The 20,011-nt window shown below is 39.3% G+C and overlaps 1 protein-coding gene across 16 annotated transcripts in view; it reads right to left on the bottom strand.

The window, feature by feature from the left end:
- ERC1 (ELKS/RAB6-interacting/CAST family member 1) overlaps positions 1–20,011 on the bottom strand; it is a 524,562-nt gene that overhangs the window by 359,023 nt on the left and 145,528 nt on the right. For all 16 annotated transcript variants that reach the window (XM_059683946.1, XM_059683950.1, XM_059683955.1 and 13 more), the window contains one exon: positions 12,060–12,227. In XM_059683946.1, coding sequence (XP_059539929.1) covers positions 12,060–12,227 — 168 coding nt within the window. The remainder of the gene's footprint in view (positions 1–12,059; positions 12,228–20,011) is intronic.

Below are 20,011 nucleotides of genomic sequence, written 5' to 3'. Positions count from 1 at the left end.
TTACTTAAATAACTTATTTTTAATAATATTGAAAATTAATAAAATAATTATTGCATAAAATGATATATTTTACCATTCTATATGCTTTTTTCTACTTTATGTATACCCTCTCTGATACAGAAAAAATAATGCACTAAGTACCTATTAGCATGTATTTAACTTCTACATGAGTTAAGTTTTGTAGAGACTGAAGGAATTGGTGTTTATTCTATGTATCTGTGTCCATGATGATAAATGAGGGAGAGTATCCACCGGGTTTATACATACACTTTATTATCATAGAGAAGAAGTAACAATAAAGACTTCAAGAAAGAGCCCGGCCAGTGTGGCTCAGTGGCTGATTACTGACCCATGATCCAGAAGGTCATAGTTCGATTCCCAGTCAGGGCACATGCACAGGTTGCAAGCTCGATCCCCAGTAGGGAATGTGCTGGAGGCAGCCGATCAATGATTCTCTCTCATCATTGATGTGTCTATCTCTCTCTCCCTCTCCCTTCCTCTCTCTGAAATCAATAAAAAATATTTACACCAAAAAAAAAAAGAATTCAAGAAGGACATATTTTTAAAATAACCATTTAGAGAGAGAAGAATTCAAGGAGGATATATTTTTTAAATAATCATTTAGAGAAAGCAGTCATTTATCTTAAAATGACCGCTCTAGTCATAATATAGTTCAGTTAAATGGACTGAAAAGAAAGTAGAAATAATATAATTATTGTACTTGAGGTTTTCTTTTCCTCATACAATTTTTATTTTACAAATAAAGAGAAAAACAAATAGAACCAGAGGAAGACTAATGGCAAATGCATGCTACATGTGAATTAATCAAATCTGCATATCAATTCCACACTGGCAAAGATTTCTTGACATCTTTGGGTTTGGTTTTTATCAGCATTGCCTGCTGTCAAAAACTACCATGTTTTATGTGAGTGATTTATTCCTCATAGTAAAGTGGAACTGATTCCTCTGCCTTTGAGGCCCTAATCACTGAAGATAAATGGGACTTCCTTGGGGGTACAGTTCTAAGGACAAGAAATCTCAAAACACTTCTTACAATCACCTGGCTACTTTAAACATCATTTGAGGGAAAGAATTTTTTGATGATGCCTCCACAGTTGTTCTAAGCAGCCATCAGCATCAAATTTATTGTGTGAAGCAAGTTATTCCCCAAGGCTCTGACCTTTTGTTGTCTCGGTTAATAATACCTTTCAGTATCAGTGTGGATAAACTAACCAGCTGGCACAGAGAGATGTACAGGAATTAGTAGAATCTAAAAAGGAAAAATTCCCTAAGTCCCCTAATGTCTAAGCAATTGTTTGTCTACCACTCTACACTCTGGGGAAATGTAAGAATAAGGCACAATTATAATTTTTTAAAATGAGCAGGTTTTGCCCAGACTATTTACAGGGTGGGGCAAAAGTAAGTTTACAGCTGTTCATATGGAAAATAATGCAATTAATAAATAAAAATCTATAATAAATGCATAATATGCTAATCAGACCGGACGTCCTTCTGGACAACCTTTCAGATGAAGCCCAGGCTGCAAGGGAAGCCCAGGTCCTGGGTCCCTGCAGGCAGCTGGAGGGAAGCCCGGGTCCCAGGTGCCAGAGAGATGCTGGTGCCGGCAGCCAGGGGAAGGAAGGCCTACTCTTGCAGGAATTTCATGCATTGGGCCTCTAGTACAAGAAAAACTCTGTGCCCTGGCCAGAGTGGCTTAGTTGGTTGGAGCATCCTCCCGTGCACTGGAAGGTCATGTGTTCGATTCCTGGTTTCAGGTTCGATCCTCGGTCAGGGTGCATGTGGGAAGCAACCGATCAATGTATATCTCTCACATTGATTTTTCTTTCTTTCTCTCTCTCTCTCTCTCTCTCTCTCTCTCTCTCTCTCTCCCTCTCTCTCTCTCTCTTTCTCTCTCTTCCCTCTTTCCTCCCTCCCTTCCACTCCTCTAAAAATCAATGGAAAAAATGTTCTCAGGTGAGGGTTAATAACAACAAAAAAGTAATACTTTTAATAATAAAGATAAATAGCCAAAACCGGTTTGGCTCAGTGGATAGAGCGTCAGCTTGCAGACTGGAAGGTCCCGGGTTCGATTCCGGTCAAGGGCATGTACCTGGGTTGCGGGCACATTCCCAGTGGGAGATGTGCAGGAGGCAGCTGATCGATGTTTCTCTCTCATCAATGTTTCTAACTCTCTATCTCTCTCCCTTCCTCTCTGTAAAAAATCAAATATATTTTTTAAAAAAAATAAAGATAAATAAAAATAAACTTCATCAGAGTACTACATTTTATTTTAAAAACTGTTCAAATTGAACTTGACAGGAAATGCAGGTATTTAGAAAAATATATTCATAATGAACCGCTCCAGGAGATTTTATTAATTGCTAGAGGGAAAGTAAGTTCCTTAACAAGACTTGCTCATGGGACAGATAATGGATCTAGGCACCTCTTATATTAAAACTAGAGGCCCAGTGCACGAAACTTGTGCACGGGAGCGGTCCCTAGGCTTGGCCAGCAATCGAAGCACAAGTGTCTGGTGTGGAAGGGCAGGTTCCAGCTGACCTCTGAGCCCTGGGCAGCACCTGGGCCCCTGGGCCCTTGTGCACCCGCCTCCACCTGAGTCACAGCGCCCACGTCCCCACAAGGAGACAGTGAGTGCAGCCAAACGCTGTGGGCTGGGGCACAGCGTGGGCCTCTGAGCCACCCAGCTGCGCCACACAGAAGCCGGGCGGGCAGCGTGCTCTCTCCCGGGCTGGCCTTGCAGACCAGCTCCTGCGCAAACCCACAGAGAGCCCGACTGGCCCCTGCAGTCCTGGCAGCTGCAGCCCTGCTCACCCTGAAGAGGCCACGCGGGTGCGGGGCAGGCTCCTCACGGGCGCCTGGCACTTGAGCGCAGGGGCTTCCCCGGCACACAAGCCCTGGCGCCCCAGGGAGGGTAACAGGGGGAGTGAGCGCAAGCTCAGCAGACACCCTGCATTCTCACTGCAACTCCGTCCCCATCACCCCCGCCCACAGATAGCCAACGCCCACTATGTTCCACACCGCCCTCTGGTGGTCAGAGCACATCATAGCGAGCGGTCGAACTCCCAGTCTCCTGGTCGAACTCCCGGTCGAAAGACCACCTGAGGGGACAATTTGCATATTGGGCTTTTATTATATAGGATAACTGGGTAATATGAAGCAAAAGCTAGTGAGACCAAAAGTGACTGCCAGTCAAACTCTGCTTAGTAGACAATTATAGAAATGGCTCAAGTACTTCTTTTTATATCTGGCAGGCATATGTAAAACCTTGACCGACCTTCCTGTACTACAATTGCTAAAAAACACACACCAAAAAACAGGATCCATAAATGCACAATGGCAATCTTTCTGAGACAGTAGCAATGGTGAGACAGCACTTAAGACCTCAATGCACATTATCTATATGAATGGTATCCCCTGAGTTGTACAGTAACAATGGCTATCTAGATAGAAGTCTTACATCAATTAGTTTACATTTTAGTGATGAAAGAATCAATATTTTTAAATAACTAAAGCAGACACACTAGACTTAAAGAAAGAAAAAAACACCCACTATCCCTTGTATTATTTATTAACAATAAAAAAGTTGAAAAAATCAAATAATTAATAATAGAAGGCTAGCTAAATTATATATGATCTGGATAGAATATTATAAAACCTGTATAATTCAAAAACATGAGGATTAAATCAATGGTATTTGAGGGAATCTTAAGAATTTAATAAAATTTTCCTCAGAAATTTGTATTTCTAATTTGGAAAACTACTCTAGGGGAAAAAGTGTTAGGAGAAAAAAGTAAGGTGGTCTGACAATTACAGAAAGATAAAACAGATAAAGGACAAAATACATGTCTGATACTTGAAGCTATTTTCTTCTAGTTAGGAAGCACCTACTGGTGTGACAGACAGAAGGAAAAGCCCAAAAAGCTACTTCAACCAAGTTTGATTTAACAACTTCTTCATGTGGTTATTTCAACTTCTCATCTAAAGTTGACAGGTACCTGGGCATCTATCCAAATAGCTATTCCCACGGGTAAGAAAGCAATGCAATGCAAGTTAATTCATGTCAAATTATAAGCAATTTTAAGCATAAGAAAATATTGACTGTGTATCAAAATTTTAATCAAACATTCTTTTTTTCAAATCCTTTGTCCCTTTCTAGATACATATCTAGGTATTTATTACTCTGACAAGTTCCTGCTACAGTGTCTCCTGAGATATCACATAGAACAACATTTGTCACAATAGAAATCTGAGTGTTCTATATTAACTTGTTAATTACCAGTTCTCAAGTTTAAAATGTGTGGTCAGTAAAAACAGAAGTCAGGACATTCTGAACTAAAGCTTGCCAGACTCTGAGAATATTAATATGGCATACTATCAATAGAAAATGATAAAGATAAACAAATCCTCAAATTATTCACTAAGTTACTAAAAGTCCAAAGAAATCTACAATAGTAAAAGCGTAATATGCTAATTAGGCCAGACGTCCTTCCAGATGACTTTCTGGACGAAGCCGGGGCTGCGAGGGAAGCCCGGGTCCCAAGTGCCTGATGGCAGCTGGAAGGAAACCTGGGTCCCGGGTGCCAGAGGGAAGCTGGTGCCGGCAGCCGAGGGAAGGAAGGCCTACTTTTGCACAGATTTTGTGCATCGGCACTCTAGTGTTTTAATAAAAGTCAAAATGACTTCTACATTGTACAAAGCATTACAATATAAGCCTTTGAATAGTTCTTATTTATATTATGCCCTAGAACTCCAAAGGATATGTTCTGTTGGGTTCAATCCTATTGCTTCCATGATAATGTTGATAAAACAAGTTTCCCCAGGTGAAAACTACAAGGTTATTTAAAAACACAAACCATCCTTATCCCAGGGAGGCAAGGTTGGTTCAATCAATATAATGTATGTACCATATTAAAACCACATGCTCATCTCAATAAATACAGAAAAATGCATTTGATAAAATCCAACAACTTTTCATGATAAAAAAGACTCAATAAACTAGGAGTAGAAGAGAATGTCCTAAACCTGATAAAAGGCATCTATGAAAAACCCATAGTTAACATCGTGCTGATGAAAAATGAAAAGTCTTTCCACTAAGATAAAGAACAAGATAAGGATGTCTGCTCTCACCACTTCTATTTACCAGTCTCATTGCACTAGACAATCAGGGAAGGGCAATTAGGTAAGAAAAAATATATATTGGAAAGGAAGAAGTATAACAATCTCTATTGACAGCATAACCTTATATATAGAAAATATTAAAGAATTCACTACAACACTATTAGAGCTAATAAACAAGTTTAACAAAGTTGCAAAACATAAGAGAGCAATATTTAAAAACCAGTTGTATAGCTGTATATAAAAATGGAATGTATATAACCTGATAATGGAATGAAAATAATTCCACTTGCAATAGCATCACAAAGAATAAAATACTTAAAAATAAATTTAAAGAAGTGCAAGACTTGTACACTTAGAACTACAAAACATCAATAACAGAAATCAAAGACAACATAAGTTTAAAGACATCCTGTGACAACTGAAAGACTTGATATTGTTAAGATGGCAATATTCCCCAAACTGATAAGCAGATTCAATCCAATACTGCTAACAAAATTCTAAAGCCTTTTTTACAGAAATGGACACAGTGATCTCAAAATTCATATGGAATTACAAGGGACCCCCAAAAAGCCAAAACAATCTTGAAAAGAAACGAAGGTAAAGGATTCACAGTTCCCATTATCAATACCTACTACAAAGCTACAGAAATCAAGACAGTGTGGGAAGGCACATGGATAGATATATATATATCAATAGAATAGAATCAAGAGTTCAGAAATTAACATGTCTATGGCCAACTGATTTTCAGCAAATGACCCAAGACAACTCAATGGGGGAAAGAAGAGTCTTTTCAATAAATGCTGATGGGACAACTGAATATCCACATGCAAAATAATGAAGTTGGATTCCTACGCTACTCTTTATACAAAAATTAAGTTGGAATGGATCAAAGACCTCAATGTAAAAGCTAAAACTATAAAACTCATAGATGAAAATGTAGGACAAAATCTTCATGACCTTAAATTAGACAATATTTTCTTAGATATAAAACCAAAAGCATAAGCAACAAAGAAAAAACAAGATAAATTAGATTCATCAAAATGTAAAACTTGCATGCATAAAAAGATATCAAGGAAATGAAAAGATAACCCACAAAATGGGAGAATATTTGAAAATCGCATATCTGATATGTTGGAGCCTGCAGAATATATAAAGACTTTCTAGAAGTCAACAATAAAAAGACAAATAACTCAATTTGAAAATGGGAAAAGATTTGAAAAGGCATTTCTCCAAAGAAGATATACAAATGGTCAACAAGCACATGAAAAGATGTTCAACATCGTTAGTCACTATGGAAATGCAAATTAAAACCACGATAAGAGCCCTGGCTAATTTGATTCAGTGGTTAGAGCACTGGCTCACCAACCAAAGGGTCATGGGTTCGATTCCCGGTCAAGGGTATGTACTTCAGTTGCGGGGTCGATCCCCAACCCCAATTGGGGTGCATGCAGGAGGCAACCAATCCAGGTGTCTTCTCACATCAATATTTTTCTTTCTCTCTCCACCCCCTTCCATTACTTCCACTCTGTCTGAAAATTAGTGGAAAAAATATCCTCAGGTGAGGATTTAAAAAAACCAAAATAAGATACCAATACATACCCATCAGAATGGCTATTAAAAAAAAAAAAATAACAAGTATTGGCAAGAATGTAAAATTATGTAGCCGCTTTAGAAAGTTTGGCAGTTCCTTATAAAGTTAAACATGAATTAACATCAATTCCATTCCTAGATATATATCCAAGAGAAACGAAAAGATATATTCATACAAAACCCTGTGCTTGAACATTCATAGAATCATTATTCATAATATCTAAAAAGTGAAAACAACCCAAATTTCTATGCACTGATGAATAAACAAGGCTTTTCAAATCAGAAGAAAAAACAGTAGAGTATTTAGTAAATGTTATAAAAACACTGGCTGGCCACATATAAAAACGAAATTCGTGTACAGGGGAGGGGTCCCCTCAGCCCAGCCTGCACCCTCTCCGATCTGGGACCCCTCAGGGGATGTCCCTCTAACAATCCTGGACCCTGGCTCCTAATCACTTACCTTCCTGCCTGTCTGATTGCCCCTAACTGCCCCCACCCCACCGCTGGCCAGATCGCCCTTCACTGTCTCTACATGCCGGCCTGTTCCCCCCTAACTGCCCCCCCCTGCTGGCCTGGTTGCCCCTAACTGCCCGCTGCTGCCATCCAGGTTGCCCCCAACTGCCCCCCCTGCTGGCCTGGTCGCCCCCAACTGCCCTCCCTGCCAGGCTGGTTACCCCTCACAGCCCCCCCATCGACCTGGTCGCCCCACGCAGCCTGCTGTTCAGTTGTTTGGTCGTCCCTCACTAACCCCCCTGCCAACTTCCACGTGGGGAGGGGGAAGAGTCCCACTGAGCCCCTTTTTCCAATCGTTTGTAAAGGCTGCAGATCTCTGTGCCTTGATATCCCCTCTGATTGGTCACTATTCCCCTTTGATTTGGTCCCTATAGCAATTCCAGAGCTCAAGTTTCACATGAAGTACATGAGGTTCCCTCCTTCTTCTCCCTTATTCTTCTCCTATTCCATCTTCCTTCCTTTATTTTGTAAAGATGTACCTTTGCTACACCCAGCTCCCTTATCATATGGAAATATAATTTTGTAGCCTGGTGCTACAGAAATTTATTGAGAAATAAATAAATTTCCACCTTTTCCAATACCACCTTTCATCCGTGGTTTCATTCTTTGACTCCACTGGACAAGAGCCTGGGAAGCCATCCTACCCAGGGAATACCGCGGTTCCAGTCCAAATTTCCCATTCCAATTTCATTAAGGGATCACAAAGAATTGTTAACAACAATTACATCTCTAAAAGTTGCACTGTCAAGATTCTATGAATTGAGAAACCAAGATGGCGGCATAGGTTAACGCTGGAGATTGCTGCCTCGAACAACCACTTCAAAAACCAACTAAAAGACGGAACGGACATCATCCAGAACCACAGGAAGGCTGGCTGAGTGGAAATTCTACAACTAGGGGGAAAGAGAATATCATACCCAGACTCAGAGGAGGCGCAGTGCTGAAGTGAAATACTAAGGTGCGGAGTGCACGCGGAGCGGGCTGGAGGCGGAGGGCGCGGTTGTTGTTTTCAATTGGGAGAGAGTTTCAGACTCTGAGCTCCAGATCCGGGCGACTCTCTAGGGGCCCAGGCTCAAACGGGAGAAGTGGGACTGTCTGGCTTCGGTCGGAACTCGAAGGCAGCTTTCTCTCCGAGGTTTGCAGCCATTGCTGGGACTCTGTGAGGCAGAGCCCCTAGGGACGGGACTGAGAGCAGCCATAACTGCTCGCTCCAGCCCGCCCTGTAGATCCCCGGGGACCCGCCCTGCCCAAGCCCTGCGCAGAGCCATTTGCCGGATAGCCTCAGGCAAACGCTAGATTAGCACCGCCCTAGAGATCCAGCACAGAAGCTCTCCCACTGCAGACACAGCGGAATCTCATAGCAAGTTAGCCTGGAGGTCAAATCACCCCCGGTATTGCCGACATCAATCAAGGCTTAACTACAACAAGACTGCGCACAAAGACAACTAGGGGGTGCACAAAGAAAGCATAAAAAATGCGGAGACAAAGAAACAGGACAAAACTGCCAATGGAGGATATTGAGTTCAGAACCACACTTTTAAGGTCTCTTAAGAACTGTCTAGAAGCTGCCGATAAATGTAGTGAGATCCTCAAGAAATCTAATGAGACCCTCGATGTTATGATAAAGAACCAACTAGAAATTAAGCATACACGGACTGAAATAAAGAATACTATACAGACTCCCAACAGCAGACCAGAGGAGCGCAAGAATCAAGGCAAAGATTTGAAATGCAAAGAAGCAAAAAACACCCAACTGGAAAAGCAAAATGAAAAAAGAATCCGAAAATATGAAGATAGTGTAAGGAGCCTCTGGGACAGCTTCAAGCGTACCAACATCAGAATTACAGGGGTGCCAGAAGATGAGAGAGAGCAAGATATTGAAAACCTATTTGAAGAAATAATGACAGAAAACTTCCCCTACATGGTGAAAGAAATAGACTTACAGGTCCAGGAAGTGCAGAGAACCCCAAACAAAAGGAATTCAAAGAGGACCACACCAAGACACATCATCATTAAAATGCCAAGAGCAAAAGACAAAGAGAGAATCTTAAAAGCAGCAAGAGAAAGAAACTCAGTTACCTACAAGGGAATACCCATACGACTGTCAGCTGATTTCTCAACAGAAACTTTCCAGGCCAGAAGGGAATGGAAAGAAATATTCAAAGTGATGAATGCCAAGAACCTACAACCAAGATTACTTTATCCAGCAAAGCTATCATTCAGAACTGAAGGTCAGATAAAGAGCTTCACAGATAAGGAAAAGCTAAAGGAGTTCATCACCACCAAACCAGTATTATATGAAATGCTGAAAGGTATCCTTTAAGAAGAGGAAGAAGAAGAAAAAGGTAAAGATATAAATTATGAACAACAAACATGCATCTATCAACAAGTGAATCTAAGAATCAAGTGAATAAATAATCTGGTGATCATAATAGAATCAGGGACATAGAAAGGGAATGGACTGACTATTCTTGGGGGGAAAGGGGTGTGGGAGATGCGGGAGAGACTGGACAAAAATCATGCACCTATGGATGAGGACAGTTGGTGGGGAGTGAGGGCGGAGGGTGGGGCGGGAACTGGGAGGAGGGGAGTTATGGGGGGAAAAAAGAGGAACAAATGTAATAATCTGAACAATAAAGATTTAATTAAAAAAAAATAAAGTTGCACTGAGAAGGTCAAATGATGGGGAGAAAGACTTTCGTTTCATTTGTTTTTGTAACTCTTAATTTTTTTTTTACCTTGAACATATATTATTTTCATGATTTTAAAATTAAGTATTTTTTTCAAACCACACTGTCATTTCTTAGTACTTTTTCAAAAATTGAGGTATAATTAACATGTAATGATAGTTTCAGATGTATAATATAATGATTCAATATTTGTATTCACTGTGAAATGATCACCATAAAGTCTAGTTAACATGAATTACCACATACAGTTACAGAAATGTTTTTTCTTGTGATAAAAACTTTTAAGATCAACTCTCAGCAATTTTGAAATATGTAATACAATATTATTAATTACAGTCACCACACTATACATTATATCACCATTACTTATTTCTTTTATAACTGAAAGTCTGCACACCCTTTGATCCCTTTCTGAATGCCTTAAAAGAAATATTTATCTAGATTTTAAAAGTTGGGTACATTTATATTTCAAATATATTAGTGGATCTATACATTAAATCACACAAATTTCAGAAGTCAAACTTTTAGAATAGTTCTAAAACTCTCTTCCCAAACAAAGATCAAAATTATTTTTTCTATTACAAAATATCTACTGGCATACTAGAAGTCAGTAGCAAAGTTATAGCCAACAGTCTAGAGCAGTGGTTCTCAACCTTCCTAATGCCGCAACCCTTTAATACAGTTCCCCCCAATTTCATTGTTACAAATTGAACATAATTAAAGCATAGTGATTAATCACAAAAACAATATGTAATTATGTATGTGTTTTCCAATGGTCTTAGGCGACCCCTGTGAAAGGGTCGTTCGACCCACAGGTTGAGAACCACTGGTCTAGAGTGAGAATAACACAGGGCTTGACAGCAAGCTAAAACTCAAGTTGTATAACATGTTTTGCAATGCTAAAGTGTTTCAAATTCACCAGTTAAGCCATATAGGAAAGTAATAATGATTAAGGTAAAAAGAAATTAAGGTAAAAAAATAAATTCTTCCTTTCCTTGACACACGTACACTATGTTTTTTTAAATTTGTTTATTGGTGAAAGTTTTACAAAATGTCCTTCTTTTCCCCCACTGATCCCCTTTCCCTTGCTTCTGCCCACCCCCTCCCCACACTATATGTTATAGTGGCATGTTTGCTATTCAAAATTATAGTAGTATTAATCATATTGATCAAGTTGCAAGCATTCCAAGTCCATATAAATACTAATTCATGTCATGCCGGAAGCTGGTCCATCCTTGCTGTTTGACACAGTCGCTGCAGGGAAGAGACATCTGCACAGCATATGTTTCAAGGGACCTGGCGTATATGGCATACTGTTCTTAATATGTTTACTCACCTTCTTGGCGCTATGTGTTTTGACCAAGGTCACCTCTCCGAGAAAGGTTGTTTCCCCAGGTAGGGATTTTTCCCTGAAGTTAGGGAGGGAATAAAACCCCTTAACTAAATGCCAGGTGGGTAGTTAATCACTTTAACTACGAACAATCACCCTTAAGCTACATAATCTTTACTCCCTGGGATGGAGATAAGAAACGCCCTAACTTTTGGAATAGAAATTGACAGGATTAAAATCAACTGGTATAAATACAGATATAACAAGACAATAAAAGACAGAACCTGGCGACAGAACCTGGAGAACCTAGAGAACCTGGCTGGAGAACCTAGCAAGAGAACATGGCTACAGAACTTGGCTGGAGATCCTGGCTAGAGATCCTGGCTAGGCTGCTGATCAACTGAACGCTGTCTCCGTGTCATTCCTTCTTCGCCGACTCCGTCCACACCTTTGGGGACCCCTGGACCTGCTGGGGTTGGACCCCAGCAATGTCATTACAGTTCCAATACAGAAGAAGCAGAAGAATGTCAAAGTAAACACTTTGGCAAATTACAAGGCACTTGTCAGAAATAATAGCATGCAAACTACTACTGACGACACTAATACTGTTTACTTAAAAATTTTAAAAACTGAATATGCAGAGCAGTTCTAACAATTTACCTATTGCAACAACAGTTTCAATTACTAACCACAAATATATAAACAGAGGAATGAGAAATTTTGACAACATTTAGATATAACTCAGTGGTATGTATACATGATGTATGCGAGATGAACTCAGAACACCTGCAGCTTACCTTCTTCTGAAGAACATTAACCTTCCGCTCCTTCACATCCAGCATGTCCTTGAGGTCATGTATCTCTCCAGCTTGTGTTCCTTTCTCCTCAGCCATATCCTGAATTTGTTTTGTCTTCTTATTCAGCATGGTTTCCTTCTCTTCCAAACGCAATCGGAGAGCATCCACCTAAGAATGTATCACTTTTCATTAGAATCAAATAAAATACCACTCTAAATATAATTATTACACTTAGAAATTAATCCTGAAATTTTGTGAGCACTTTCATAAGAAAAAGAAAATTTATATCAGTTAAATTACCATCAGATAATAGCAGGGTAAATGGATCTGAATCAAGGAGACAAAATGGAGAATTGTTATAAAGAGGTTGAGTATTGCTACTTCTATAAAAGTAGCATAATCCAGAACTATGTTTATCAAACTTTATGTGCATTACAATCACTTGGAGGGTTTAAACAGATTGCCAATCCTAGCCATCAGAGTTTCTGATTCAGTAGGGTTGAGGTTCAAGAATTAGTATTTCTAATTTCTAAGTTCCCAAGTGATGCTACACTGCTTTAGAAAATCTAATATTAGAAACACACCACAAGTATCACCAAGCATGCCACTTGCTGAATCAGATAATAAAATCTAGGTATATTAGACACAATGCTTTTAGGACAAGCCCATAATGCACTTAGAAAGCTGTATAACACACAGCAAAAGTCTACTTTCAGACCCTAAGATAGTCCTCTGAAGTCTGGTATCCAGTTCCTTTTATCCATGAAGTTTAACAGCTTTTGTTAAATACAATTGTAAAATTACTGTAAAGCTAATGATAGTACTTATTTTTAAATCTACCCATAGCAAATTTCATTAAGCATACTCATACACTACATTTTTTTATTTTTTGCTTTTCCACTAAGGATTTATAATTCAGCAAATAGTTACATATGTATTTGATTATGGTTAAAAAGGGGGGTATATTTCTTTCTTATTAAGAGAGTGCTGTTGAACAGGAATATAAATCATATATGAAAGCTACATATGAAATTTTTAATTTTCTAACAGCTACATTAAAAAGGAAAATGGGAACAGTCAAAGTTAATTTTAATAACATACTTTATTTAATCTAATATATCTATAATGTTATTTCAAACATGTAATCCATATAAAAAAAACTTACAAGCTATTTTACGTTCTTTATTTCATGCTAAATCTTCAAAGTCCAATGCATATTGTAATTTACATTTATATCACATTTCAGTTTGGACTAGCCATATTTCAAGTGATCAATAAACACATGTGACTGGTGACTACCACACTGACTGCAAATCTAAGATATTAAGTATGTTTCTATAAAACACCTTTAATCTTGAAGTTGTCCTATATTATTTTTTGTATCTGAGTATGGATTAACCCACAAAGAAAAAACAAATAATATGGGTAATAACTTACATTTACAGTACAGCAAAACTCTCAGGAAAGATCTAATATTATAACTAAACTATAAGGTATCTGAGAACCAATACTGTGACTATGGTGGTACTGACTGCTCAGTATTACAGAAAATTTCCACCTGGCCAGTGTGACTGGATGGTTGAGCATCAACCTATGAACCAGGAGTTACTTACTGGTTTGATTTCTGGTCAGGGCACATGCCAGGGTTGTAAACTCAATCCCCAATAGGGGGCATGCAGGTGGTACCTGATCAATGATTCCCTCTCATTCTTTATGTTTCTATTTCTCTCTCCCTGTCCCTTCCTCTCTGAAATCAACAAAAATATATTTTTAAAATATTTTTTTAAAAGATAATTTCCTAGGTGACTAGTCTCATTTGAGACTGCTATAGTTAAGTCATTATGTACTTAGAAATTATATCAAACTATACTGGAAAGGAAAGTATGTAAATTAACCAGCTTTCACTCTGCTAAACTATACTTCTCCCAACCACTTAAACGTCACCAAGCCAGAAACTGGGGAAGCAATCATTTTATGTCCCACTTATAATCCTTCACAAGCTCTACTGACAAACACTCTTTTACCTCCAATTTTTTTTTATTCTACTTTAATAAATAATATATAGTTAACCAGATTATATTCTGGGAAGGTCCACCTAAGAACTTTCATACTGTAAAAATCCTATTTCTAAAACAATTCTTTTCTTTCTTCTATGCCTACTAAATCTACCCTTTGTCCATAAGGTAACCTCTATTCTATCATACCTATTTTTTTGTTGTTGTTGCTATTCATCTCTATTCTGGTCTCACTTGTTTTTCTCCCAGCCTGAGCAATCCATTCAAACAATCTCACATCATCACCTTTCTTTTGTAGTCATATTTATTTTACAAGTATTTACTCCTATATTAAACCATTTTCTTCATTCTATCCTCTGACTTCTGAACCTGCCTGCATATGGTCAAGCATAGGCTTGCCAACCATATATACAGTACTAGAGGCCCAGTGCACAAAATTTGTGCACAGGGAGGATCCCTAGGCCTGGCCAGCGATCAGGGCTGATTGGGGCCTTCCAGCTGCTGGCCGGGGTCTTCCTTCATTCTGCACCGCCGCCTGGTGGTCAGCGCACATCACAGCGAGCAATTGAACTCCCAGTCTCCCATTGAACACCCAAGGGGACACTTTGCATATTAGCCTTTTATATATATAGACTAGGGGCCCGGTGCACGAAATTCGTGCACTGGGTGTGTGTGGGGGGGAGTGTCCCTCAGCCCAGCCTGCCCCCTCTCACATACTGGGAGCCCTCAGGCGTTGACCCCCATCACCCTCCAATCGCAGGATCGGGGCAGCTGCAGTGGCCCCACGATCGTGGGCTTCGCTTTAGGCCCAGGCAAGGGGCCCCTAGCTCCTGGGACTGCCAGCTTCGACCGTGCCCAACTCCCATCGCTGGCTCCACCCCTACTTCCTGCTATCACTGGCCAGGGCAGCAAAGGCGCCTGATTCTCCATCATGGCTGGGGGGCAGGGCAAAGGCGGCCCCAGGGCCACCTTCGCCCTGCCCCCCAGCTCTTCGCTCCCCCCTGGGTTTCTGATCACTGTCAGTGGCAGGGGGCTTCTTCCTGCTTTCCCTTTGGCCTCCCTGCATTGTGCCTACATATGCAAATTAACCGCCATCTTGTTGGCAGTTAACTGCCAATCTTAGTTGGCAGTTAATTTGCATATAGCCCTGATTAGCCAATGAAAAGGGTAGCTCGTACGCCAATTACCATTTTTCTCTTTTATTAGTGTTGATAAGCACTACGTTAAGCACTGGCTCTCCAACATCGCTGAGGGGTCCCAGATTGCGAGGGGGCACAGGCCACGCCGAGGGACCCCACCAGTGCACGACCAGGGCCGGGGAGGGACACGGGAGGTTGGCCAGCCTGGGAGGGACTGTGGGAGGGCTCCAGGGCATGTCCAGCCCATCTCGCTCAGTCCTGATCGGCCGGACCCCAGCAGGAAGCTAACCTAACTGTCAGAGCATCTGCCCCCTGGTGGTCAGTGCACATCATAGTGACTGGTTGACTGTCTGCCCCCTTGTGGCCAGTGCATGTCATAGCAAGCAGTTGAGCAGCCTTAGCATATCATTAACATATTACACTTTGATTGGTTGAACAGCCAACTGGTCACCCGGACACTTAACATATTAGGTTCTTATTACATAGGATATTAAAAATCCCCACAATTCTCTCCCAAGCATTGTATTTTCTTCCCTCAAATTCTCCCTATGGAAAATTTCACTCTCCCATGGCCACCTGAGAAACTGGCTTAGAGAGAATAGCAGGCCCAAAATCTCACAGCTCTAAATAAATCACAGAGCAGGAATTTAAGATTAAATGGTCTGTCTCCAAATTCCACGATCTTAACCAGTAAGTCCGTATTACACTCCTCCCCTCAGAGCTAGATAAAAGCGTACATACTATATGATTTCATTTATGTAAAATTCTAGAAAATGCAAACTAATTACAGTAATATAAAGCAGATAAAGGATTGCATGGAAGGAGGGAAGAAGAGAAGAGTAATGAAGAATATCAGAGAGGGACAGGAGAAAGGGAATACAAAGAGGTATAAGAAAACTTTTGGGACAATATTATCTTGATTGTGGTGTTTGGTTTTACAGATGTATGTGTCAAAACTTACCAAACTGTACATTTTAAATACATGCAGTGTATTTAATGTCAATGCATTTGTGAATTTTTTTTAAAGCAAAATTAGAAAGCCTGGTATTAGCATAGGAATAAACCAGTAGACTTCTGCAACAACTCAACTACAGACCCACACACACACAGGGACCCACACATATATAGAACAGAGGTGACACTGATAAAAAGATAACGCATTTAATAAATTGTCTTTAGAAAACTGGCTACCCATATTGAGAGCAGGGCAAAAATCCCTAACTCATATCATACACAGAAATGAATTCTGGGTGAATTAAAGGTTTATATAAGATAATCAAATCTTTAAACTTCTAAAAGGAAATATAAGAAAATGCTTTTAGTTAGCATAATGTCCTACAGGTCCTTTTTACAGCCAAGCAGTATTCCATGGTGTAAAGGTACCATAGCTGTTTTATCCACTCATCTACTAATGGATACTTGAGCTGCTTCCAAATCTTGGTAATTGTAAATAACACTGCAATGAACATAGGAGTGAAATAAGCCAGTCAGAGAAAGACAAGTACCATATGATTTCACTCATATGTGGAATTCAATGAACAAACTGAACAAGCAAAATAGAGGCAGATTAATAGATAGAAATCAGGCAGACAGCTCTGGTTGGGGGGGGATGGAGTTGGGGAGAGTGGAGGGATTGAGCGGGGGGTGGGGGGGGAAGAGAAAGAACTGATGGACAGGGACAACACAGTAATGATTGCAGGGGAAAGGGGAGTGGGCGGAGATGGAAGAGGATATAGGAGGATAACAAGTGATGGGAAAAATAAAAGAAAGAAAATACTTTTAGGACACTGAGGCATGCAAGAATTTTTTTAAAAGACACAAAAGAGATACATCTTAAAGAAAAAATGTTGGTAAATACACCTATATTAAAATTCAAAACTTCTACACCTGATACCAATTTAGTGTTTGTTTTATTATTTTATCTAACAAAAATCAGACTAATGGTTGCCAGAGGGAAGGAGGTTCAGGGAACCGGGTCAAAAGTGAAGGGATTAAGAAGTACAAATTGATAGTCACAAAATACTCACAGGGATGTTAAACTACAATATAGGGAACATAGTCAATAATATTTTAAAAACTATGCACAGTGCCAGGTGAGTACTTGAAATAAAGGGGGAACACTTTGTAAAGTATGACTGTCTAACCACATACTTTGTGGTTATACATCTGAAACTAATATTGAATGCAAACTGTTACTGGAAGAAAACAAAGTAAGCAAAATGTAGATATTTTGTGAACTGGCCAAAATTAAATATGATCCAATATTAAACTTCAATTTTCAAAACTTGTGACCATTTACAATCATTCCAAAAAAAATAAGTACTTAGGTATAAATCTAACAAAACATGTATAAGATCTACCTGTTGAAAATTACAAACAGCTAATGAAAGATATTCAAAAAGACCTAAATAAGTTCTTCACTTGAATACTATATAAAATATAAATTTGACATATGTCAAGATAGCCATCTGCTTAAAATTTTCCTTGGGGACAAGGAAACAGAAAATAATTTTTAGCAGTGATAAAAGAATGTGTTTTTCTGACAAATAGCAGATCTACAATATGTCAAGCCCAGTGAATCCAAGAAATGTTACACTAAAAGTTTCTAGTGTGAGTGTCTGAAGTCAGCACTAAAAATCTCACAGCAAGAATTAAAATCCAAAGCAAAGCAAAGATGAATTACATGATTCCCACTAAATTCTCCAATGGTCTTTTCTAAAGTGCAAGATAACAAAAGTTTTTAAGTTTCCCTGGGTTGCTTTTCATGCAATGCAGAATTTAAATGTGCTGGTCTAGCGGTATGAGATAAAACAACCACAAAGACACTCAGCTACTACTAGATTAATTGCTCTGAATTCTAAACTGATTTTTAGGTTTGGAGTGAACTAAAATTCATAGTATATTTTGTGTGAGGTCCATATTTTGCAAACCACAAAAAAACATACTCAGGAAAGCACATCAGAGACTAGCAGGACACACAGTCATCACCCTAACATCATTCCTGGCAGGAGGAATAAGACGTTGTTTATTCACATCAACTGAGCTGGAGAAACAGTGTCCACCCAGCTTGACAAACATCAAGAACTGTGGCAAATATGTTACGCCAAATTCAACAAAAACAGGAGGTTTTTCTCTACAAGTTTTTCAATAGACATAAACAGAAAAGTGGCTACCTTGCTGTGCTGGCCTTTCAGTGCTGAACATAAAACCACTAATGATCTCAACCAATACATCATAACCTTATTTTTTTACATCAATAAATAGATCTTCTAAATGTAGTAATTATTGCATGGAAACAATGGTTTGTTTCCTGTAATTTCTCTCGTGACTTTATGACTTTACCAATATGATTCACTCCCTTCCTAATTCACTGACTATACCTTTTCAGTTTTCTTTACTGGATCCTCTGTCATTTCCCCCTCTTCACATTTTACTTTACACAACTTCTTCTGGAGAAACCAACTTCTTCTGGAGGTAGGCTTTAAGCATTATCTCCACGACAGCTTCCCAATCTTTATTCCACGCCCAACCAGTTCTAAATGCCAGAGATTCTAACAAAATTTCCTAGTTAAAGCAAATATTCTATTGAATATTAAGTTTAGAGTAAGATATTTTTTAGAACCTTTACCTTTAAAAGATCACCTAATGTGGACCAACATTAAGATAAGTTAAATTTAAGTGGTATCTATTAATTTATCTTCTGAATTCTTCCTGTATCTGCCAATATTTCATACATTTTTTTAAAAAAATTAAATAATCTGCCCTGGCCAGTATGGCTCAGTTAGTTGGGAGTCATCCCGTGAACCAAAAAGGTTGCTGGTTCCATTCCTGGTCAGGAAATCTGCCTGAGTCTCAGGCACGATCGATCCCCAGTAGAGGGCATGCAGGAGGCAGCCAATTTATGTTCTACTCTCACATCAATGCCCTTTCTCTCTCCCTCTCCCTTCCTCTCTCTCTATAAAAATTAATAAAATATATACTTTTTTAAATTAAATAATCTAGACCTGGTCAGGTGGCTCAGTTGGTTGGAGCATTGTCCTGTACACTAAAAGGGGTTGTGGGTTCAAATCCCATACAAAAAAAAAGATTGCAGGCACATACCTAGGTTGTGGGTTCGATCCCTGGTCGAGGTGTATATGAGAGGCAACAGATCAATGTATTCCTTTCACATCAATGTCTCTCTCCCCCATCTCCACTCTCTCTAAAAATCAATAAACATACCCTCAGATGAGAATTTTTAAAAAATTAAATAATCCAAACTCCAAATTTTAAAGCTGAGGAAATCAAAGCCCAAACAAAGTGACTTGCCCAAGATCACTAAGTATAATTTCCTACCACCAATTTCCCATTGTTCCCAGCTACAAAGGAGGCTAAATAAGGGACACTGGGCAATGGTGCTGACAACATGTACAAGTAAACCTTCCCTTTTAATTTACTTTTTACTTAAAGTATAGTTAGTATACAATCTTATATTGGTTATATTCATTTCAGGTGTTCAATATAGTGATTCAACATCTTTATACCCTACCATGTCATCACCTCACTAATTCTAGTATAAATCTGTCACCGTGTAAAGTTATCAACACTAATAAAAGAGAAAAATGGTAATTGGCGTACGAGCTACCCTTTTCATTGGCTAATCAGGGCTATATGCAAATTAACTGCCAACTGAGATGGCAGTTAACTGCCAACAAGATGGCGGTTAATTTGCATATGTAGGCACAATGCAGGGAGGCCAAAGGGAAAGCAGGAAGAAGCCCCCTGCCACTGACAGTGATCGGAAACCCAGTGGGGAGCT

Source organism: Myotis daubentonii, chromosome 2 (genome assembly GCF_963259705.1).
Source record: "Myotis daubentonii chromosome 2, mMyoDau2.1, whole genome shotgun sequence".
Classification (NCBI taxonomy): Eukaryota; Metazoa; Chordata; class Mammalia; order Chiroptera; family Vespertilionidae; genus Myotis; species Myotis daubentonii.
This window is presented reverse-complemented; position numbering and strand designations above follow the sequence as displayed.